The following is a 25,421-nucleotide window of genomic DNA, read 5'->3' as shown; positions in this document are numbered from 1 at the left end:
TTTAGGTTGCTTTAACAATTTGATTCGATTTTCTTTTTGGGTCTTTAAGAATTCTTCTCAAGGAGAAGAAGAAAGTGGAGGGATAGAGGAGGGGCTTTGGGTCTGTTATCTCCCGCGCAAATTGATTTCTGCTCTTTATCGAGGGAAACTCGACCGTTGTAACTTTTCGGATAATTTGGAGGTGTATTATCTAGTCGGGTCGGGTTGAGTCGGATTGCAAGAGCCTGATCAAACCCTTCCCTGAGAAAGAAAAAAAGTAATACTTTTCTTGTTTATTTTCTTTTTAGTTTATAGCTTTTGACTAATCAACTAAAAATTTGGTTACATTCAAGAGAAACAAATAAGTGAAATTAGTTTTTTATTCAAAAGCGGGTCGGGTTGAACATTTTCCTGTTTTGGACACTATTATATATATTATTTTTTAAAATGTCAAACAATGTCATTTACTTCAGGTTTTTTGTTTTTGAACAATCACAACAAAGCATAGCTTATTAGGTCAAAAAAGTCCTAATTGTTTTTTAAAAAAATGGGCTAAATTAAGCTAAAAAAATATGTCAAATATCCAAAATAGGCCTAACATATCTAATTTTTTAAAGACCCGGTTACTAGTCCAGATAACTGGCTACCGACTGGGTAACTGGTTACTAGTTTCGGTTTTTAAAATTGACCAATTGTCTACCCCGATTCTAATTAACGGTTTTATCCAATAACTGATAATCAAAACTGGATTTACACCCCTAGAAGGAATGACTCATGGCACAATTGATAGGGTTTGGTAACATGTAGCCAAGCAAATATCTTAGAGGAAATTATTTTCTCAAAGTCCAAAATTTGAGCAAAGTTACATGGATATGAAATTGAATTTTGAAAACTAGTTAATTACCCAAAAAAAAAAGAGTTATGGGGATTAAACCATACGCTTAAACATCTTTGGAGGAGAAGGTAGGCCATCCTTGGGTACCAAACATCATTGATTTTTTCTTTCTTCCTCTTAAACTCATGCTCGACCCCGCTACTACGATATGTTTCAGAATATCGTGTTAGTAAAAATTAATCATCAAATCAACACTAACAAAAATAAAAAAAAAATGTTGAGAGCTTGCTTAGAAGAAGAGAAGACCGAGCATGAGAAAAAAGAGTCTATCAGATTAGTCAGGAAGCTTGCCCACGAGCCATTCAAGAGTTTCTTTCTATGCTCAAATAAATGAATAATCACACGCTTGAAACCTCTAAAAAAGTGCAAGCAAGTCATCCTTGGCTACCAAACAAGACTCTTATTCTCATGTTAGATCTCTCTTCATCTCCAATATTTCATGGCTAGAAGGGATTGATGTTGCAAATACTACGAGTTAGAGAGAGTCTATTTATAGGATATATATGAAAGAATCGAATTGGGACCTCTACATAATTTCACGTGGAGCCTCTAGCCAAATTGCCTGGTCCTTGTCTTTGTTCTGCATTTTATCTTCCATTTGTCAACTGCATCAATTAGCTTACCATAATGGGAACATATTCTGTGCAGAAAAGGAAACTTAAAACTGAAATATGCAATTGCATCGCGAGCGTGTTTAGAATAGCGTTGAAGAGCTTAAAAAATAGTTTTAGTACATATAAAACTTTGCAAAGTATAAATGAGTCATTTTGATGAATAAAAAATAAAAATAAAAACCTCAAAAAATACTTATTTGACTTTTTTTCTTAAAAAATGTCAAGTCGTACTTTTGATAAAAGTTTAAAAACTCTTTCTAAATATAAAAACTCACTTCTCAACATAGTCGCAAAAAAGTTGTGGTTACCAAGGCTTTTTGGCAGCAATGCGGTGGCCATCAAGGTCGTCCGGCAGCTATGCGGTGGCCGTCGGATCACCACTAGCAACATTAAAAAAAAAAAAAAATTTATTATTATGTAGAAATATTTCTCAATTTTTTGGTTTTTTACAAACACCTTTCAAAAAGTTTACATAGTAATTTTTTTATGGACCTACATACCAAACTTTTTTAAATGTGGCCACCAAATCAATTCTCAATTTCTACCTTTCTAAAAAAAAAAAAAATTCAAAATTTCAAAATTGAAAATCCAAAACACTTCTCACAACCTTACCAAACCAATTTATATTTGAGAAAGACTTTTGAGAACCCAAAATAGTTTCCTAATAGAGTAGCTTTGACCTTTTTGTTTTATGCTTTTTGGGATGAACAAGTCCAAGGGGGTGGGGGGTTGGTGGGCAGTGAACTTTTTTGACTGGAATGAAGCAAAAGTGTTAAGAGTGAGTAATTGCAAAGCTTTATAGATGAATCCTTTTACTTGTCTACTCCTTTCCAATCCTTCACTTTGTGGGGCTCATGATTCTCGTGGCAACATCAACCAAATTGATATGAAATATGTCAATGCCTTCCCACTAAACAAAGGCGTTGTTCCAGCTGACTTTTTCTTATAAGCCCACACCAAGCATTCATATGAAAAAGGTTTTTTTTTTTTTTAATCATAATTTTTGAAATAATAACAATTCTTGGCATGGCAGGCATTCTTCTTTACTACCATATCACCATTTATCGCAAAAATATAAGTCGATAGAGAGGTAAATTTAATAATTAGTACTTTAATACTCCTCTTCACGTGTTGACTCAAACTCTCTTTTAATAGGTAATGCTAACACTTGAAATATTTAGTTGAAATGCGTGTGTAAATGATGGAGTTAAGGTTTGAACTCAAGATATTTTGCTCTTATATCATGTTAAATTACTACTTATCATAAAAGCTTAAGCTGATAGAAAGAGGTAGTCAACATGCTTGGATCGGCTCACTCACACGAACAATTGCCTCTGGCGATTAGGTAGTAAGCAAAGATGAAACATTGTGTCCCTTAATGTTTATGTAGCATACATAGTTAGTTTGACACATACATATGTCGCATTAGCTAGGACTAAGATGATATATTTATTATTATTAAAACCGTGCATAGATAGCTCACAATCCATGTAGCATGTAATTAGTCAAATGCAATACCTTAATTTGGCGCTTGAGACAACAAGCATATGGAGGTCTTAGATTAAGCTGCTTCGATAAAGTCTAGACTAAAATCTATACTGCGTATTGAGCTTAGACATGCACTCTTTTGAAATGAGAACTTCATTGTAGCATATATTTCATAATACATGTTATTGTTCGATCAACATTGGAGGTACATGAATTGATCCATGCTTCCTCACCATGTGAGTCCCATAGGCCATAGTTAATGACCTTATTTATGCCCTCTTTGACATTTGACTACATCACGAGGTTGATGTTTTAGTGTATGCTACTTTAGCATGCTCTTTATGTTTATGTATGATGCGGTCTAAAAGTGCATTGGTAGGAAAGCGATTAACATTAGGGCGAATGAAAGACTATTTGGGAACACATCTGTATTGTATTTGTATTCATTGTCGGCGGGTTGTGTAGCTTCTTAGATGTTGCAACATAACTGTAGGTATACCATGTTTCTTCAAAGGTTAAGCATTACTCTTAGTTATTGAACTCGAGAGGGATCAAAGATGTTTAATCTAATATGACCAAATGAGTCAAGGCATAATGAGACACTTACAAAAATATTGTTATGGTGGTCCTGTCAAAATTTGGTGTAGTACTCCCAACATTTTTTTCTCTTACTTTTTTCTCCCTCATAAAAAGCGAAGATAAAAGAATGTTATGGTAAGATTGAGGGCTTGTTTAGGTTGCCAAACGAGCCTAAGGATCTGTTTGTAATTGCGGTTAAATGCAATTTAAAAAGTGCATTTTTAAAAATTGCATTTTTTTAAATTGTGTTTTTGAAATTGCTACTTTTTAAAATCGCAAGGCGTTTGGTAAACTATGTTAAAAAACATTTTTTTTTATCAAATATTTATTATGCAAAATCTTGATTTTGGTTTAAATTCGCGTTTTTTCAAATAAGCATTCCCTAGCTTGCTTATAGAAATCGCAATTTTTTTTTCTTCCTATTTTAAATTAAGTGTGTTTTAAAAATTTAAATCGTAATGCCAAACGTCTTACGTTTTGCGATATTTTTTAAAAATGCATATTATTTTTGCGAAATCACAATCTTAAACGCACCCTAAATAATGCTAAAAAGAAGACTCATGTCTTTTTTGTATGATTGTATCCTCCTAAAATTAATAAATCCATTGGTAGTTTAAAAAGCCAGATCAATTTATCAATTTTAGGATAATACAAGAAAGACACGAGTCATCCTTCTAACATTAATGTTAAGATTACTTTTCTTCCCTAATTTTCTTGACAAGTAAATTTGAGCACAACAATTATATCCTTATCTTTTAGGAACATTTATATTCCTTTTAGGAAAGAAGAGGTGATCTATGGTACCAACCAAAGGCTAGCTATTATATCCTTAGTTAGAAGAGAAATGTCATATATTACTTCTTTTTTTTTTGAATAATTATTCTATCATTGCGATGTTTATAAAATAATTAATACAATTTACAAAATATAAATTTTTTTAATAATGTTTATTTTATATGAAAAAATAAATTAATCAATAAACTCAAATGCATACGAAAAATTAACAAATCAAATAGTAATCCCTAGATGTGAAGCAAAGATGAATTTCACATAGTATGGCCAAAGTCTTTTACTACGAGGAATTGGATACAGAGGAAGAATCCGAAAATACCCCTGCCGAGTGTCGATCCATTAAAACCCTAATTGAAGATTCTCCCCCAAAAGTGCACTCTGTACCCGGACCACCCGATCCCAAGCTCAATAGCCAAGGGAATAGGAAGGATTGGAGTGGCGGTCTCACACTGATAAACAAAAGAAGAGTAAAAAGACTAAAAGAGATGGAGCAGCAACACGAAGAGCAAGAGCACGAAGTTTACGGAGGAGAGATCCCCGACGAGGGCGAGATGGACGCCGACGTGGAGATGTCTACTAGGGTCGACGAAGAGGATCTTCAAGACCCCAACTCCAAGGTTCCCTCACCCTTCCTTTCAATCAACATCCGTGTGTGTGTGTGTGTGTGCGGACATATGTAATTTGGTTTGTATGGTGCTTTCTTTTTGGATAGGAGTTGGAGGACATGAAGAAGAGGCTTAAGGAAATCGAAGAAGAAGCCGGCGCTCTTCGAGAAATGCAGGCCAAGGTCGAGAAGGAGATGGGCGCTGTTCAAGGTCTCTCTCTCTCTCTCTCTCTCTCTGTGTCTCTCTCTCTCTCTCTCTCTATATATATATATATATATATGGTGGTGTTGTCTGCTTTATGTTCTGATTGTTTGTGGCGAAAAAGGTGGGTAAAGTAAAGAAATTGGAATCTCAAGTTTATATTTTGAGGATTTAGCCATACTGTTTGATTTACTAGGTTTATTGGGAGCAGGCATGGGAGAATATCACGTAGACTTTGATTTTTGATTTTTGATTTTTGATTTTAGGATAAATAAGATATGTAAATTGAACCAACAGCTACTATGGCTAGGGTCTTTGATGCAGGAATTCAAAGTTTAGAGGATGTCTTTGTGAAGGAAGGTGGTCAGTTATGTGAAGGGCTTGTGAAAGTGTTTTAAAGGTGTTAGGGTGGGAGAGAGAAGGGGGGGTTGTGATTATGAAAACTAGGTTCAGGATTTTTCTGGGTCTTGTTGGCTGATGACTGAAGGCCGATTTGAAATTAATAGGTCGGTTAAATGGCTTGAAATGACTTTGGCTATGGATTTGGGGTCCAACTAAAACGATTAAAGATTAATTGTGGATGTGTTGAACAGTGCTGTATAAATTAACAGAGGCTGAATTTTGTAGTCTCAGGTGCTAGGATTGCTTGTTTGATGAGCTTGACAAAATGTGGGTTTAAGTGATGGTCAGATGGTTGATCTGGTCCGTTTCATTTTGAAGTGGTAGAAAGCTTCAGGGAACTTGGAAAACACCACTTACACAAGTGAACAAAGAAAAAGTTGTAAGCCTTTGGTAAATTATAAAATCCTAACAAGAGCTGATTCTGACCCTTAGATACAAAATATATTTTCAAAATATGAAAGCTTGTTAATAGTATGATCAAAATAAGAATTATTAAGGTTCAAACAACTACTATGGAGGCCTAACTCTACACCAAAAGGGTTTCCTAATTTGTTTGTGCCTCTTGATAGGCGTAAAGCTGAAAGCCTCAGTGCTGGGCTTTGAAACAGGTTATTTTATCTTGCTATCTAAGAGCTATGTTGTTGCGGATGTCGCTGTTTTAGTGTTTGACGACTTTTAGTAGCTTAGCCCTTTGTAAACTTTGGTAATAATTCTTTTTGTTGTTGTTGTTGGTTTTTTTTTTTTTTTTTTGTGTGTGTGTGTGTGTGTGTGTGTGTGATTCTCTTATAGACCCCGTGTACTTTAAGTGTGCCCTTTTAATTAAATTTATCACTTACATGAAAAGGATCGTGCTTTATGGATTCCATTGGGGCTAATTACTTGTTAAAAAAAAAGCATATTTCTAAAGAATCAATGGGGGGAAAGAAGTAAGATCATAATCCTGGTTCTGGGCTAGGAATTTAACAGCAGTATTAATTTTTAATTGATAGTTGGAGTCTTTTCATTGTGTCTAGGATGTGCTATAATATATGATCTATAATTGTTGCGTTTTTTTGGACAAGGTTTTAGTTCATTGATAAGCGCAAAAAAAAAAAAAAGGAAGCAACCCTAGTGCCTGAGGTGTACACGAGAAACATAAAAAAAAAAAAAAAAAAAAACTAAAACACCAATTCTAGTCTCCAAATGCAGTAAATCTTAGTAGTCAATTAGAGAAGCCAAAGCAAAGCAATCAGTTGCGGCCGTCCAATCTAACAGTAATCTTAAGAACTTGATTGCTAGTATTTTAACAGAGACCTTTGAATTGATGTACATCTTTTTTGATTTTCATATAATTATATAGTAGGCGGCCAGATTAAAAATCATTTCGAACCACATATGGCATGTATGTTGTTTGATGCTGAATTTAATTTTTATGGCAAGACTTGACTCTTTAAATAAGAATATTTATAATATTTAGTTAATGAATATGCTCTTTTTGAATATATATGAAGATTCATCTGGCACTTCTGCAACTCTGGCTGAAAAGGAGGAGGTGGATGCTCGATCCATTTATGTTGGTAATGTGAGGTTTTAACAATCCCTTTCTTGCCCCATATCAATTTATTTTCTCTGAAATTATATCATATACAAGTCATAATATCATATATATATTTCTGCATGCTCTTCTCTCCATTTATTGGATATTTATATAGGGTACTTTTTATTCTGGAAAATATCAATTTGAATAGACGATTGGATTTTTCTGTTGGTGTTGCTACCAAGTTGAAAGGAATTTTTGATTGAGAATATAATTAATTATTAATTGATTAAGCATTTATATGAATAGACTAATTTATTTTAGTAAATGATGCTTAATTTTAGGGATAAATGCAAAATTGGTCCTTGTGGTTGGTCTAATTTACAAATCACTCTCCGTGGTTTAAAAAATAATTTATAGGTCTCTAGGGTAGGCCAAAATAATATTTTACTCCCTGAACTCATTTTCCGTTAAATGACTTAACATAAACCATTACATTGCCACATCACACCCAATAAAAATAAGACACGTGTTCATTTTTATTTATGCTTTTAAAAAATGACAAATAAGCTTTTCCACGCCATTTTGAAGCTCCAACACACACTTCACGTCAAATTAAATAAACCTAATCTCTCTATATCCCTTGTGCCACCGTCGTCTTCATCTTCCCCAACGATTCTTGCCGTCATCTTCATCTTCCGATGGGTGTGATCTTCGATTTGTGAGTTACTCTGGGATTTTTGGGTATCTTCGTTTTTGGATTAGTGCATTTTTGGGCTGTCTTTCTATGGAAATTTGGATTTGTTTTTTGGCATTGAAGCATCTTCAAAGATTGTTTCCAGGCATCGGAAACAATCTATTCCTCTCTCTTTGTGTCATTTTCTTTTTGGGAAGATGAAGACGACGGTAAGAATTGTAGGGGAAGATGAAGACAACGGTGGCTAGGGGTGGGCAGATTAACCGGTTGCCGATTACCGGCCGTGTACCGGTTTCGACCGAACCGATATTAACCGTAACCGATATACTGATATCCTTATTGGTTAAATTTTTTATACCGGTATGCTTATCGGTTCGGTTAGAAATTTCATATCGGTTAACCGTTTAACTCGATATAAACCGTTAAGTAGGGATGTCAAAACGACGTAGTTTTGGAATTATATATAGACTTATGTAACCTTATCTTAATTTGGGTTTGGGTAGGTTTGATTTTTTTTTTAGTGATGGCATTGGATGAGATTTCTTTACCTTTGGTGAAAGCATTTTTCATTAACTAGTTTTGTTAGTCTAATTAGCATTCATTATGTTAATTAGTCCATTTGCTTTGTACATTTTATAATATAAAAAAAAAAGTTGTGGTGGATCAATATAAAAAAGCTTCAATTTTTAGCCCAAAAAACAAATAATTAGGTCCCAACAAAAAGTATTTAGGCTCTCAAAAGTAAAAAAAACTCATTTTTGGCCCAACAAAATAAATCAATATAAAGCCCACGGTTAAACGGTTCGGTTGAACCGTTTAACCGTGTATTGTTATAACCGATAATTTCGGTTAAAATTCTTATTGGTTCGGTATCGGTTAATAAACCGTTTAACCGAAAATTATCGATTAATAACCGATAAGAGCCAAAACCGGACCGTTTTGACTGATACCCAGGCCTAACGGTGGCACAGGGAATATAGAGGGATAAGGTTTTATTTAATTTGACGTGGAGTGTGTGTTGGAGCCTCAAAATGACGTGAAAAAACTTATGTCATTTTTTACAAGCATAAATAAAAAAGAACACGTGTCTTATTTTTATTGGGTGTGATGTGGCAATGTAACGGTTTCCGTTAAGTCATTTAATGAAAAATGAATTCATGGAGTTAAATGTTATTTTGGCCTACCCTAGGGACCTGTAAATTATTTTTTAAACCACAGGGAGTGATTTGTAAATTAGGCCAACCACAAGGACCAATTTTGCATTTATTCCTTAATTTTATCAATTGATATTTCTATTAGAAATTTTATATCCAATTTAGCTTTTATGTTGTGTGTAAAGGTATGGGCCTTTACTTGGGTAATAGTTTAGTGTGATTTGGATGAAGTTGAATAATCTAGTTGAGCAAACACATTTTTGCTGGTTCTTCCAGTAACAATGTCTTCTCAGTTCTCGCTTTTTGGTGTTTCATGATGGGATTTTCGAGCTGGTTCTACGTTGAAGCTAAATTTTGCGAGCTATTGGTGGAAGGGGGGCGTTCAATTTTTAAGTGTTGTCGAAAGGAGTGGAGGGGTCTCCCATGTAGTTTTCTTGGTAAGGTTAGTGTGGTGTGGCTGGTGGCCACAGTGGAGGCACTGGTTAAATCCTCGTGGGTGGGTAGTGTTTCATTTTTGATAGGTGTTCTAACATTCATATCCAATATTTGGTGTTGGCATAATACGTGGGTGGTGGTTGGAGAGGCTTCATTTCCATTCTGAAGGGTCTAGAGGGAGGGGTTGGAGAAGTTATGCCATTGAGTTGCAAAAGGTGGTAGCTTTCTTAGAGTTGTCTTAATGCTATGGGAGCAAGTTGTGCATTTTGAAAGCCTCTTGGTGGCTTCTAGACGATCAATTTGGGTGGAGGTTTATTCGTGCTAGCGAGTAAGGCCCCAATGAAGGTTGTTGGAAGGATGTCATAGGTAAAGGTTTTGGTAGGGAAAGGCTCATTTGGGCTCAAGTTCCTGTAAGCCCAGTGTTCCTCGGGAATTGAAGGCCTTTGCTTTTTTTTTTTTTTTTTTTGATAAGTAAAGATGAATAAATCAAAAGCGCAGAGGGCCGCAACCCTAGTACACATGGAGTATACAAGAGAGCGACTAAGAAGAAGAGAACATAAATAGAAAATCAGGGAAGTTGATCACTAAGGGCGCTAGCCAGCCAGCAGTCCAAGTGAAAATGGTGTACAAGAAGAAGTGGATAAGGTCCTCAATGTTCTTAGACGAGTCCTTGAAACATCTAGCATTTCTCTCATTCCAGATGCACCACATGAGGCAAAGAGGAACCATCTTCCACACAACAGCATTATGAGATTTGCCACCCGCCCACCAAGTAGCATGCAACTCCTTGATGCTACCAGGCATAACCCAACACAAGCCGAACCGAGTGAAGATGGCATTCCACAAGACACGTGCAACCCCACAATGAAGAAAGAGATGATCAACTGACTCTCCATCCGATTCACACATGCAACAACGGTTTATCATAACAATACCTCTCTTCCGAACATTATCCAAGGTTAGAGTCTTTCCAAGCGCGACTGTCAAGGCAAAAAAAGCCACTCTCGAAGGAACCTTAGTGCGCCAAATACTTTTCTAAGGGAAAGGGATGAGATCTTTAGAGGCAAGGATCCTGTAAAAAGATCTTACCTCGAATTTCCTTTACATGAAGAGATCCACCACATCCTATCCTCCCCTTCCCCACGCATCGTATGCGAGTACAAGAGCGTGTAAAAAGAGGCCAAGACCTCCACTTCCCAATCATGAACCCTACGAATGAAGGTAACATTCCACTGTACAGAACCATTTAGACACTCCCTGTTATCCGCAATAGATGCATCTTATTGGTGGCGATATTGAAAAGTCCAGGAAAAGCATCATTGAGAGACATGTCACTGCACCAGATATCCTTCCAAAACCTGATATTGGACCCAAGACCAGGGTCAAATCTAATGTGGCATTGGAACAACCTCCACCCCCTGCAAATGTGCTTCCATAACCCCACCCCATGCGATCCACTAGGTTCCCTAGAACACCAACCACCCTAAACCGCACCATACTTTGCCACCAGGATCTTTTTCCACTAAGCCTCTTTCTCATGAGCAAATCTCCACAATCATTTTCCCAACAAAGCTTGATTCATCAAACGCAAATTCCAGATTCCTAAACCTCCCTCAAAAATCGAAGAACAGACCTTGTTCCAGCTGACCAGATGGAACTTGAACTCTTCATTAATCTCACCTCGTAAGAAATCACGTTGAATCTTCTCAATACGTTTCGCCACGGATGCAGGGATAGGAAACATAGACAAAAAATAAGTGGGAAGATTGGATAAGGTGTTCTTTATGAGAGTAATCCTCCCCCCCTTTGACAAATACAAACGTTTCCATGGGGCCAGCCTTCTAGCATATTTCTCCAACATGTCCTCCCAAATGGCCTTGACCTTGAATGGGGCCCCCAACGGGAGACCCAAGTACTTCAAAGGCATAGAAGCTGTTCCACATCCCAGAATGCCAGCTAGCATGCCCGCATTATCCATATTACCAACAAGGACCAAGACAGATTTAGCCAGATTCACCTTTAATCTAGAAACAACTTCGAAGCAAACAAGTAAGGCGCCAGTATTTCTTACCTGATTAGGATCTGCCCCACAAAAAACCAAAGTGTCATTAGCAAAGAGAAGGTGAGAGAAAATAACCCGATCCGACTCTCTAACTCCCACTGAGAAACCAGAGATGAGTCCCCGGTTTATCGAGGCATTGATCATCCTACTAAATGCCTCCATGACCATTACAAACAAGAAGGGAGAGAGAGGGTCTCCTTGCCTCACTCTACGCGAGCTATCAAAGAAACCAGAAGAAGATCCATTGATCAAAACCGAGAATTGCACTGACAAGATGCAATGTTCAATCCAGGAACACCATTTCTTTCCAAAACTGCACATTCTCAGTAAGTAGAGTAGAAACTTCCAATTCATATGATCATAGGCCTTTTCCATATCGAATTTGCATAGCAAGCCGGGTTCCCCTGATCTGATTCGACTATCCAAACATTCATTGGCGATGAGAACTGAGTCCAAGATTTGCCTACCTTTAACAAAAGCATTCTGGGGTTTAGAGATGACCCTATTTATCACTCTCTTCATTCTATTACTTAAGACGTTGGCAATAATCTTATATGTCCTTCCCACAGGGCTAATCGGACGAAAATCCTTTATATCAGAAGCTCCATGAGTCTTTGGAGTGCCCTTTCGAGTGAGGGCTCAAGAGTGCTTAAATCAAGCTTATATTTGGCAGCTCAACTTGGTAGTGCGCGTGCTAAGGGGCTAGACTTGATTTAGTTTGAGGTCTCTCTTGGTGTTTAAGCCAACGCCGATCAAGGCCCAACTCCACTCTCAAGTGGAAAGTTAGAATGGGCGAGGTGGGTTCTCTTTCAAGTTCGGTCGAGGGAGCGTGTATGGGTGTCTCTTTTGTTCATCTTGTTGTTTATGCATGAGCCTTGCCATCATCTACCGCAATCGCTGTCGATCATCCTAGCGGAGACAAGGAGAGTCAATATTTCTTGAGGGGGTAGCCTTTGAGTCCTCGACTGGTGGTTCATCGTCAAGGGTGGTACCCTCAATCTCCCACATGTTGACGCTGCCGTTTGTCAGAGCTCATGCTTTTACCTCAAATTGTTCTGGTGGTGACTCAAGTGTCGGGTTTGTAGGTTTTGAGTTTGTAGTATGATGGGCCTTTGGATTTGAGCACACCTTCGAGATTTTCCTCTGTTGACAATGTGACTCGTTTCTTTTTTGGGCAGTACTGATGCAACGGGCCTTCCAACAGTTTTGGAGTGGTCATTAGATTTTAGAGATGGGAGGAGAGTTGTGGTTCTAGGTTTAAATCCTGGGTTCTTTTGTCCTCCTTTTGGGAAGATTGTGGGAGAAAGCATGGGAAAGGAGCAAGAGCTCATTGGGATTTCCCTTTTGGCAGGCAGTGATGCGGGGTTAATCCTGGCCATCTGCAGTGGGGTCAATGTGCCTTCTTCGGATTTGGTTCTTTATCCTAGGGAAGAGCATAGGGACAGCGAGCCATTAAATGTTCATCCCCTTGTTGTAATTGAAGACCTAGGTTTGCCTGTTTCAGAGGCTTCAGATCTGGTGGTTCAGAAAATAAGAAGTTTTCAGCATGTTGTGAGGTTGTCTTGTGAGGGGTTTGAGGATGAGTTGATGGGGCAGCTCACTGCTTCTCACTGCCATTAGAGCGAGTAGAGATCATAATGGGCCGGCTTCTCCCAATAGTCCTCCTCCCAAGTCAGTGAACAGAAGGCACTAAGAATTAAATAGGTTAGCTTGTTATGCTAATTATGATCCTAAGAGAGGTTAGCCTAGCAAAGGAAAAGGCAAGGAAGGGGGTCCAGCGTGCTCTTTGTGAAGCTTAAAGATTTTGACATGGAATGTGAGAGGGTTAAATGAGAGCGATAAAAGCTTGAGAATCAAGAACCTTTTTAGAGGATGGAAGGCCAATATTGTTTGTTTACAGGAAGCCAAATGGGAATTGGTATCTAGGGCTGTTGTGTGCAGTTTATGGGGCTGTCTTCATGTGAATTAGTGTTTTTGGGTACGATAGGGGCTTTTGGAGGCATCATTTCCATGTGGAATAGGAGGGTGGTGGAAAAAATTGAGTGTGTGGTGGCATATTATGTGGCTTGCTCCTCTAGAAATGATGATGACAACTTTGCGTGGGCTTTGGTATCTAGGGCTGTTGTGTGCAGTTTATGGGTATGTCTTCATGTGAATTGGTGTTATTGGTTATGATAGGGGCTTCTAGAGGAATCATGGTAATGTGGGATACGAGGGTGGTGGAAAAAATTGAGTAGTGTGGGGGCAATTATGTGGCTTGCTCCTTTAGAAATGTCAATGACAACTTTGCGTGGGCTTTTGCTGGTGTATATGGTCCTAATGCTGATAGTGACCAAAGAGTACTTTGGGATGAATTGGTTGGGTTGATTAGTTGATGGAATGTTCCATGGTGTATTGAGGGTGATTCAATATCATCCACTTCCCAAGCGAGGGATCTAATGAATCCCACTCGTCTATGGTGGAGTTCTCCGAGTTCATCTTTGAACAAGCCTTATAAATATTCCTCTTGTAGCAGTAATTTCATGTGGTCTAACCGTGATCCTTTGTTGTGGTCCAGAATTGATAGGTTTCTTCTCTAATTTGACTTGGACGCCTAGTTTCCCGATGCTTCTTTGAGGGGGCTTCCTAGAGTTCTATTGGATCACTTTCCGTTATTGCTTGATTGTGGTGATATTGTTAGGAACTTAAGGTATTTCATGTTTGAGAATGTGGCTAAAATTCGAGAGATTCATGGATAAGATGAAACAATGGTGGTCATCCTATAGTTTTCGAGGCTCCCCTAGTTTTGTTTTGGCTAGCAAAATGAAAGCCTTGAAGCTTGACTTGAAAAAATGGAATTAGGAGGTATTTGGCAATGTCCAGAAGTAGAAAAAGGCTCTTTTGGATGAAATCCAAGATCTTGACGCTATTGCTGAAGAAAGATCTTTATTTGATAAGGAAAAGGTTAGAAGGGATGAGATCTTGTGACATGGAGAGGATTATTCTTGTGGAAGAAGTGATTTGGAGATAGAAATCGAGTGCCCTTTGGCTGAGGGAAGGAGACAAGAATACAAAGTTTTTCCATTGAGTGGCTAATTTGAATAGAAGGAACAACTCCATTGTTTCCTTAGTGGTTGATGGCTTTGTTTCATCAGATTGGGCAAAGTGAGCATATTTTGCAGTTTTACACTTTGCTTTATTCAGAACTAATTAGTTGGCTGCCTAAACTGGAAGGTCTTACTTTTAATGTTGTTGGAAAGAGACTCTGAGGAGAGCGAGGTGTTTAGGTGGTGAAAGCTCTTGACGGCAATAAATCCCTGATGGTTTTTCTTTGGCCTTCCTTCAATATTGTTGGGAGGTTCTTAAAGAAGGTAACCATCCAATGAAAAAGGAATTGAAGGCCTTTAACTGTCATTGTTCTCGCTCTGTTCATAACTATTTACCATAGCCTTTAATTTGATTTAATCCTAACTGTTCATAATAAAAACAAACCAGAAAAACTCAAAAATCCTGACCAATGACACAACTCTCAAGGAAAGGTCTGTTAATCAACAGTTCAAGGGTTTATGGGAATTTTATGTTACTAATTTTAGTTATTACTACATGCATAGAATGCTCTTCTGGCATAACGCATGCCTTTTTGTCTTCCCATAGTTATCAGTAGTGGTTTAGACCCTCTCAAGTGAAACTTTGGGTAACCTGCATTTGTATATTTGAAAGAAACCAAATGTCAGGGCTTGGTCACATCTACATGGATACTTTATCTGGTGCATGTTAAATTTGTTTAGGGTTGGTTTGGACCAATAAATGATTTAGAAAGTGAGCCAGTATTCTTTCTGAATTTTATGATACTTCATGTGTGATACTCTTGGACAATTATGAGACTTGGGGAACATTAATTATGATGTCATATTATCAATTTCAGGTTGACTATGCATGTACTCCTGAAGAAGTCCAGCAGCACTTTCAATCTTGTGGAACAGTAAACAGAGTGACGATTTTGACCGACAAGTTTGGACAACCAAAAGGATTTGCTTATGTTGAATTTGTCGAAGTTGATGCTGTTCAGAATGCTCTCCTGTTAAATGAATCCGAATTGCATGGTCGTCAATTGAAGGTCTTTATTATTATTATTATTATTATTATTATTTTGCTGTTAGTTACTTTGTGAATTTACTTGCTTACTTTTATTGGCGGGTTTGGGTTTTCTATAGGTCTCTGCTAAGCGAACAAACATTCCTGGAATGAAACAATATCGAGGAAGGCGACCTAACCCATATTTAGGTTTTCCATCCCGAAGGCCCTTCATGCCTGTCTATCCTTCATATGGTTATGGGTGAGCGCTAGAATTTTACTCAGATTGATTGCTAGAAATGAAAGAAAATAAATATACCTGGATTTTCTCTGAAATCAAATGGAGTCTCTGCTAACTTTGCTTTCTTTTAGCTTGTATTGGGATTGTGTCTTAAAATTTTAGATACCTTATTGGTTACATATGATTCATTGCTAAGATATCTTTGACACAGTTTTATCGGTCTGTGCCTTCTTTTTAAGTGTTTCAGTCTCCATTTTTCCACTATTTAGTATGTTTATCCCAAGAATCTAGGTCCTCTTTCTTTTCTTTACAGATGGAATCTTGTTGTTGTGAAAACTTTGTCAAGCCACTGCAAATTGCAATCTCTCTCTCTCTCTCTCTCTCTATATATATATGTATGTGTGTGTGTGTGTGTGTTTAATATATGTTTCATATTGCTCAATCTGATTATTGATTGATTTGTCCAATGTGCAGGAGGGTTCCAAGGTTCAGACGACCCATGCGGTACAGGCCATATTAATGCCGAATCCATTACTTTACTGGGTTCCGCGAATTGAGAAAACCATTATCTTATGTTGTATAACGGTTTACATGGTTAATGTGATTTTTCCCCCAAAATTTGATCTTGTAGTGTTATGTTTGTCATTTCATGCCTTTACCTGCTATGGAAGGGATAAAAGGGCAAATATTTATTGTAGTGAAAAATTATCTTTAGGCCTCCATAAGTTGCTCCTACGCTAGATTTGTAATTTTCCATTCTGTTTGGATGAGCTCAGATATTTGAGAATTAAAAGTAACCACCTATTTGCTTCGACTTCCAAGCTTTAATTGTGAATTATGGAAAATTAATCTTGCCTTACTTATTATGGTATATTCATCCATTGGAGGAGTTATCATGGTATAGAATATGGTATCAGATTGATATTTCATATATTCACTACAAATTCAATTTTTTATTTTTTAAATTTACTACAATTAAGAGTTGAAATGTAATGTCGTTGGGAAAAGTAAAAGCATTAAGAAACAAAAAAGTATTTCATCTCCAAAGGATAGCTCAATTGACTGTGGACCATGCTTAAATTAGTTCGAATCCTTCCTTCCCTGCACGAACAATTGAAAACTAATGTCTTAAAATTGCTATTAGGCTTCTAGTCACAACAAATTCCTCATTGACTGATTTGGCCATGTCTACGCAATAGAAACATATTATCTTATTGCTGCTGTAATCAGCCGCATAATTGTCCTCGTTGCAATAAACACGACTATTAGGGCACAAGCATTAGAGGACTAGTTTGATCAAATTTTAGTTAAAATTTCACTTTTTCTATTTTAACTAAACATTTTTCAAAAATACCATACATTTCACTCTCTAAAGTATTTTTACTCTATTAAAGTAATCATATAACACTCACTGTTCATGTTTTGTCTACCGACAGCACTATTTCAAATTGAAGACTTTTACTGTTCCAGATTGGCACCGAACGTGCTTTCTACTGTTTACTTTTGACTGCGGACTACACAGTACTGCTGAACGTACTTTTTACTATTTGGTTCATGATTATATTTTGTTTTTACTGATTGTAATTTGCCTATATAACGGGCTCCCCCTCCTCATTGTAAGGCAGAGGCATTTTATATATATATATATATTATTTTCTCCTCCTGATCTCTCTTCCTCTCTCAAATCAGATACCAACGGTTTTTTTTGTGACATAAAATTAAAAGTAATTTTTTTGTATTTTAAAGAGTATTTTGTGTTTTGAGTTGTTTACTAATGTTTTGGACTTGATAACAGATAACAAAAGACAGAAAACAAAATCGCTAACAAACATAACTCAAAATTTAGACCTAGTCCCTTGACTTTTGATTACGTATAGAAGTTCTTCAAAAATAGAATCTTTAATTTGGATTGCAAAGAACAAGCACCATGGTTGAGAAGGAAGAGCTTCCCTTTTCTATAGCATAATCTCATGCCTTCTTTTGTCCCATCCTCAGCTTCTTCTTCTTTTAGGTTCAATCTTTGGAAGCCTATTGGAACGAGGCATTCCCTTCATCAGGTTCTCTTTAGATTTCTCTACGGGTTTTGCCATAGACTAGCCAAAAAAATTCTTTATATCTATTTTGTTTTTATCTTGCAATAAACAATATATATATATATATATATATATATATATATATATTCAGGACATACCCTTATGGGCCGAGTCTGGGCCTGACCCTTCTCGGCCCTATTCCCGTACTTAGGTCAAGCTTTTAAGAAACAAGCTCCTCTCTCTCTCTCTCTCTCGATTTGTCCTTTCCTGCAATTCCAGCAATGCTTGCGATCTCTTCCTCTCACATTTTTTCGTTATAAACTGTTTGTGTAAATAAATTTGTTTATTGAAATTGTTTTGTATTGGAGGAGGTTTCAATGGCCTCTATTAAAGAAGATGGAGATGATTCACTCAGTTCTTCATCCTCGTAAGCATCTAATTCTTTGTTTCTTTCACTAGTTGTTTAAATTTTTTCTTTTAAGGTTCACCCCCACCCATTATAACTCTATTTATAATCCCTCTGTTTGGTTGCTGGGAAAGTCGAGGAAAAGAAAGAAAGAAAAAAGGGAAAGTGTCAGTCTTTTTTTTTTTTTTTGAAGAAAGAAGAAAAAGGGCAAGTAAGGAAATGTTCAGCTGAATCAAGTCTTGATAGTTTTGTTGGTTTTAGCGTAGTGGGCCGTTTTGCGTTCTCAGGTAGATAATAAAAATCTGACACTCAAAATTGTGCTGGCCTTTTCTTTTGGTTTTCTATTTCTAAGTTTTATCAGCAAGCAAAAATAAAGCCCTATGAGGGAATTCGGACAGTAGTTAGTTTTTGTGTTAATCAAGTAATTGGTTTTATCTTTGTCTTAATGACTGCTAATTTGCAATAGTTCATGGCTCTTTTCCTTTGCTGAACGACTTTTTCTTTCTTTTCTTCTCTTTTTTTGTTTTTTGTTTTTTACAGGCCAATGAGCGTATATAAAGATCCGGATGATGGAAGGCAGCGGTTTTTGCTTGAATTGGAATTTATCCAATGCTTAGCCAATCCCACCTACATCCACTGTATGTTTCAAGAATTGTGAAAAACTTTCTCTTTGCCTTTTGTGTTGAGTGCCTTACGCAATATCTGCGTCTACAGCGTTTCCTGTATAGAACTTTGGAAGTGCCAGGGAAAAAGAATTTGGAGTCTTACAGTTAGGGTGTTATTTGGGTGAACCAGAATCATAATCGATACAAGACTTCTGTTTCCTTCTTGTCAATTAAATGAAGCATTTGTGATGATGAAAGCAACTAGGTTGGGAAAGCCTTCTATATCATTATTTGGGTATCTCATTAGATGTTTGAAGAAAAATCAAATTGAAAAGAGAACTACTGACTGGGAAATTGTTGGTAGATTCTTAGGTTCATACAGTTAAGTGATTTTCATAAATTCATCCAGGATGCTTCAATTTAGTGGTACAGTACATATCGACAACTCTTAAGAATTAGATTTGGTTTTGTTTGTGAGAATGATTTATAAGGGGAAAACATTGGAAATTTCACCGACTCATTCCTGCCCTTTGTTAATTTGCAAAATCTTGAATGGGGGTGATTGCTCAAGCTCTGATTGGTCGGACTTGACTTACCTCAAGCCTAGGTGATTGTGCACTGGGTGCCTAAGCATTTATTTTATGGAAAATATATTAGCATATGGGGAGTTCTTTAGCACTCATGTTGTATATGCTGGGAATTCAAATGGGTTTTTTATTAGGATGCCTAAAACATCTTTTCTTCTTTTCTCTGTTTTTTTCTCAGTTGATGATATCATGATATGAATTGAACCGCAAGCGGCAAGCCCCAACAACGGCCCTTTTAGATTTCACCCGTAAACAATTTTCTTTTGTTCTTTTTTTTGCAATATTTTTCTGAATAAATAGGTTGGGTAATATTTTGAGTGTGTCCTAGAGGTTGCAAGTGGTATTGTCATGGAAAAGATTGGGTTATTGGAAGAGAAGTCATGTTTTTTGTACACGTCACTTAGAAGTTATGGCAGCTTCCTCGAATTAGTCAATATTGTGAAATACAAACTAAAAGTCGCAAATTCTCTTTTTCTTGGCTGCAAAGAGTATTTTCACACACAAGAACCTGCTAGGTAGTGTTAACACACCATATTTTCAACAGTTAAGATATATTTGTCTTTATGTTCTTCATTAAATTTCTTTGAAGTGTCTAGAGATGCAAGGTATTAAGGATGGTGTCACCTATTGGTGTGTTTGTGTGTGTTTTCTCCCTAATGATTAATTATCTATAATGCAGATTTGGCCCAGAATCGCTATTTTGAAGATGAAGCTTTCATTGGCTACCTTCAATACCTTCAATACTGGCAACAGCCAGAGTATGTAAAATTTATAATGTAAGCTAATCTCCCTATCATTCTACCCTAAAACTTTTGGCTTTGCCTTATATTGGTGGGGTGGGGGAATTTGGTTTAGCTTTTCTTAACGATTGAGTGGTCTACCAAATTTTATAATTTATTTTGTTGATCTACATATCAATTCCTGACATAATGCAGGTATCCTCATTGCTTATATTTTCTTGAACTTCTCCAAAATGCTAGCTTCCGCAGTGCAATGGCACATCCTGGCAACAAGGTTAAGATCGTTTATCTTTACATTTCTCTTCTCGAGGGAAATCATTTAATTTTTCCTTTGAAATTTCCTTGATGCTTCAGATATATATATATCTGAGATCGGTAACATAATCCTCTCAAAAGTTGAATGTTGTCTTCATTTCTTTCTAGATCTCTTGAGAAAGTATTTCAAGGTTCCCTTGGGGTTTGAACCTTCCAGTTAACATTTCCACTTCATAATGCTGCAATTCTGCTGCAAAGTTTGATTTTAATTGGAGTCTACTGATAAAGAGTCATTAATGGATTGAATTCTTTTTAGTAATATTTTCATCTGTTTGTATTATTAGAGCATGTTAGTAATATCCTATAATTTCTAGTTTTCATAAAATGATGCAAGACTGTCCAAAAAAGAAAAAGACATGGTCTATACTGTTATTATTTCATAGACCATAGTTATAATTAAACCATCTGTGTCAGCATATCCCCGAGAAAAGGATGGTAAAGATGTATCAAATCATTTATCATTACTATGTTCTCTTTCAATCAAGTGTTCTGTTAAGAGTGACTTGATAGATGTTTCAAATGTCTGCGTGTTGCATTTTAAACCTACATAGATCTAACCAATTAATTTGCATTTTATTTGGATAGTTTTTGGGTGGGTGTGGGGGCATAATTCGACTGTTTAGTAGTTTGCTGAACAAGAGGTAAAATAAAATATCTTAATGGTCCATGAAAGAGAGACTTTTGTGTTTATCCCTTTTCCTTTTTCAGTAACACATAACTCTTTTTGACATAACCTTTTGGATAGATTCAAAATCAGTTGAAATTTCTTGAAACTTCTCAGGAATTGGCGCATCGGCAACAATTCTACTTCTGGAAGAATTATCGGAACAATCGGTTGAAACATATTTTACCAAGACCCCTTCCTGAACCCGTTGCTGCACCCCCTGTGTCTGCTCCTCCTCAGCTGCCTGTACAACCTGTGCCACATGTTCCATCTACAATAGCTGTTACAGCACCTCCTGCTCCAGTCCTTTCTCCTATGCAGTATGCTATTCCCCATGGATCTGCTCTTGGGAAAAATGATATCCGGAGTAGTGGGGTTGATCGAAGAAAAAGAAAGTATGTCACTGCAATTTTAGTCCAGTATGGCAGTTGATAACGTTATATATTCATTATATTTTTCAGTTCAAATGCACATATTCTGATAAGTTAATTGATCATTACAGGAAAGAAGGATAACTTGCACTCTGTTGTATGATGAAAGAAAGAGAAGGGGGAAACTACCAGCTGAGATAGTTATCAACGTTTCCTTCTCCTCCTACTTCATGAAACTGAAGAGAAAATTGATGTAAAAATCTCTATTAAAAAATGTTCAAACTATGATAAGCCCCTTTGTAGTAACAGATATAGCATTTTGATGATTCTTAATCGGCTCGTTTACTAGATCATTCTAATGCTTCTTGAATGATGATCTGCATGGAAGTTTTTCTGCTCCAAGCACATTCTTTGTGTCACAGAATTACACTGCCCAAACTCCTTTAGGAGTTCTGCAACCAAGTTCTGGGTACAACCACAATTTAGTAGTCCATCTTTGAGATTCAACACCTCCATACATACAATCTCGAGCACTCTAGGGAACTTCCAGTGGTCAGATGGCAGTTTAATTTTCATATAGGGGAAATCTATTTTAAAGTACCCACCTTTCTCATTGTAATTTCCAACCTACCACAATTTCATCCAGATTTACTGTAGTAAGCTAATCTATGTTTGAGGATATATTGCTTTCTGGGCATTTTGTCTTGTTAATAGTTTCTTAGGTTATATATATATATAAGCTTGAGCATAACTTGTGGTAGTTAATCTTAGAGTTAAAAACACCAAAAAATTGACCATATCTACAACCAGGTAATGCGGCTGAGAGCTTAAAATATTGGGAGGTTTCTTGAATGAATTTAAGTGTAGAAAGCTGCGAGGCTGGTGGGAGGTTACTCATCATCAAAAGGTTAAAGATGGTTAGGGAAATCTCGAAGTTGTAGCACTTGGCACTTGCACTTTTATTTTACTGTATACGAGTCTATTTCTTTTTAAAGACAATTTAAATTCTAATTCGTTTAATTGCTTGAGAAAGAAGGTCCCTTAATAACTCTTTCTGTTCCAAAGTAAGGGATGATTTTGTTTAACCTGACTCATTTAACTAAACAGATTAGACTCTAATCTTAATCCGTTAATTCCGTGTTGAGTTTGCGGGTTATGTAAAAAATTGTTAGTTTTAATGTTGCGTGTCAAGCTCGGATTGTGTTGATACATAAATAAGATTATATAAGTTAACATTATCAAATCCATTTAATTAAACACGTAAGACATCAATCTTAATCCACTAATTTTATATTAAATTTATATAAAATTCACGTATGGTGCAACAAAAAAAATTATGCGCCCTAATTTATATTTCTATCTAAATGGCTAGATAAACTGGCATTGCCACTTGCCTCATTGTCATCATGACCTTGTGGATCCTTATCAACTACGTAATACTAACATATATATATAAGTTAACGCTTCCAGCATGTCTTCAACACTTCCTTTACGTCGTTTTGCCTTATTCTGCTTGTTTAGACACGAGGATCCTCTTAAAATAGATTATACCTTTTATTAATTAATTTGTTATCATTTCATTTAAATACAATTGTTTCTCTAATAATTATTTTTTATTTTACATAAAATGGTTCCTTTTGAAAAGGTGTAGTGGTGCAAGACACGTGAAGCTAATTAGTTGTTAATTATTGCATAATTAAGCTTGTCTAGATTAGAGTCTCACTAATCTAAAACAAGGAAGAGTAAGGGATCTTACCACTACCATGGTCCATGCATGCATCAAGATCAGGAGTCGCACTCAAGAGAAAGTGAGCAAAAATGCAACTTTTCTTGATATGGTCATTAAACAATTTTAATTTCTACTCCTAACTCGAAGACTCCTAACAAATGTAAATAACTTTTCCTAGTTGGACTTTTCAACCGTGATCCATCTACATCGATTCTGGCCACTTGTTTGACAATAGAGAGCTGTTATCCATCATGCTCTTACCTGTAAATTGTACGAAGATGTATAGGAGATTAATTGGCAAAGGAATAATTTCTATCATTTTTCTTGATGTTAACATAACATGGCACCGACAAGGTATTTGCTTGATATAACTCATTCAAATAAGGGTTTAATAATTGTAATTTCGTTGTCTTAAGCCACGTACAATCGGATATAGGATGGTTTGTAACGCTGTGTGTTCGAGATGCCCTAGTTTGTTAAGATTATTCCCTCCATTATATTCACTCCGACAAAGAAAGTTTTGAAAACAAGGGAAGGATGATGGTCAAAGCGGATTAAGGTTACATGTGATTTTCCTTCCATTTGGCGGCATGTGATTGGCTTGTGGTCTATGAAAAATTATTTGTCACCGCTCAAGTTCCGTACATAGTTGGGAGAATATTACTTAATTATGATATTTGGTAGTTTTATTAATTATTATTGCAAAGGTTTCGGTAAGACTTAAGAGTAAACCTTTCTCTTGTGATTAAATTGAGTCAATTTAAGTTGGCTACGAAGCTGGATATATAGGTTTCAATATCTGGTGAGGTATTTATTATAAAAATTATAATGATGCTCCTTTTTACAAATAACTCTATTTATCCACGTGAATATGAGTCTAATATATATATATAATTCAAAGCTACGTAAGGGATGAATATATATCATCATTCAAAACTAATTTAGACTTTTTTTTTTCCTTAAAAAATTGATTTAGATCATAGAATGAGATAATTTGATCAAGTAGTAATGCTATATGAGAAATATTTTCCCAATTTTTTCTTTATTTCCTAAATTATATGTCACTACTCTATGAGTTGGTAACGTATTTTAAAAAATAATAAATATTATAAAATTGTGACACATCATTTAAAAAGAAAAAAAAAAAAATTAAGAAGTGTATCACTTCTCATGGTATGTATTACACCAATATCTTTACCGTTATTATACTGTGTTGACGTGACGTGACAATGACTATCATTCCATCCGCTCTTGTAAAAAAAAATTACAAAAATAAAATATATCTACTTAATAAAATATTTATGTAATATATAACATTAAAAAGAAGTAAATGAAAGAAGGGTCACCTTTAATTTGAGCGTGTAAAGCTAAATTTAGGGGAGAAGAATCCTCTCTATTTCATTTGAAATGGAGAGGAATCGGTTTATTACTTTTAAGGGGCTAAATTATCCAAAAGAATGTAAAATTAAAATTTTGATGCTCAATTTTTAACTAGCCGGTTTCTCTTATAATTTATTTATTTATTTTGACATGTCCATGTAATGAAATAGAGATGAGAGATTCGAACTAGTAACCTTCGCTTCATCTGAACTATGAGGATCCTTCTAGTTTATTTGAATTAAAAAAATCTAATTTTTTATATTAGATAGACATTTTAGTTCTTTCACTTTTTTAGGGACAAAAATACCCCCTCTTAATATCCTAATTCGAATTTAGAAGGACAGGTTTGGTAGGTGGGCGGCCAATAAAGTTAGGAAGGAGGTAGGCGACGATTCAGTTTAACGAAGAGCCAGGATAAGATCGTAAGGCCTGACGTGGCGAGGCGCCACCATGCCACCTGTTTCTTATTTGCGTTTTTTTTTTTAACAAAAAATTAATACTTTTTGTTAGTCAGAGTTAACTTGGCAGACTCATCTCTTAGTCCACGTCATCAAGCGCGGCAACCCGAGTACGCGATGAGCTCGTAGACAGCGCGCCGCGTCACCGCCAAGCCACGTGGGAAAACTAACAAATTAATTTAATCCAATAATCCCCGTTGTTCCTGAGCGGTCCAGATCTTCCCACTACTTCTGTCCCATCGAATCAATGCCGTGTCCACAACGGATGGTCGTACTTTGACTCGCACTGTTAACCACGTTCTGTTGTGTTGAGCCCCGAGAATGGAATAAAAAAATCAGGCTTCAGCATATGTTCCGCAGCTTTGTGGTTGAAAATTGCTACTTTGTGTTTTTTTTTTTTTCTTGTCAGTCAATTTATAA

General features: G+C 36.3%; 2 protein-coding genes across 2 annotated transcripts; both read left to right on the top strand.

Moving 5' to 3' along the window:
• The first annotated feature begins 4,648 nt into the window (after positions 1-4,648).
• Positions 4,649-16,534, top strand: PABN1 (polyadenylate-binding protein 1). Its single transcript, XM_059605581.2, has 6 exons — positions 4,649-4,964; positions 5,060-5,162; positions 7,046-7,116; positions 15,324-15,515; positions 15,613-15,734; positions 16,188-16,534. The coding sequence occupies exons 1-6, from the start codon at positions 4,833-4,835 to the stop codon at positions 16,231-16,233; spliced, it is 666 nt and encodes a 221-aa protein (XP_059461564.1). The 5' UTR covers positions 4,649-4,832; the 3' UTR covers positions 16,234-16,534.
• A 1,471-nt stretch (positions 16,535-18,005) lies between these two features.
• Positions 18,006-21,836, top strand: MED31 (SOH1 family protein). The gene is made up of 6 exons (XM_059604392.1): positions 18,006-18,173; positions 18,693-18,790; positions 20,024-20,120; positions 20,280-20,358; positions 21,181-21,458; positions 21,566-21,836. Exons 1-6 carry the CDS (start codon positions 18,124-18,126, stop codon positions 21,576-21,578), a joined length of 615 nt encoding a protein of 204 aa, XP_059460375.1. The 5' UTR covers positions 18,006-18,123; the 3' UTR covers positions 21,579-21,836.
• Positions 21,837-25,421: the final 3,585 nt, after the last annotated feature.

The sequence above is a fragment of the Corylus avellana genome, chromosome 9 (assembly GCF_965113065.1).
Source record: "Corylus avellana chromosome 9, dhCorAvel1.hap1.2, whole genome shotgun sequence".
Taxonomy (NCBI): domain Eukaryota; kingdom Viridiplantae; phylum Streptophyta; class Magnoliopsida; order Fagales; family Betulaceae; genus Corylus; species Corylus avellana.
The sequence above is the reverse complement of the archived record's forward strand: the minus strand, read 5'-3'. Positions and strand labels throughout refer to the sequence as shown.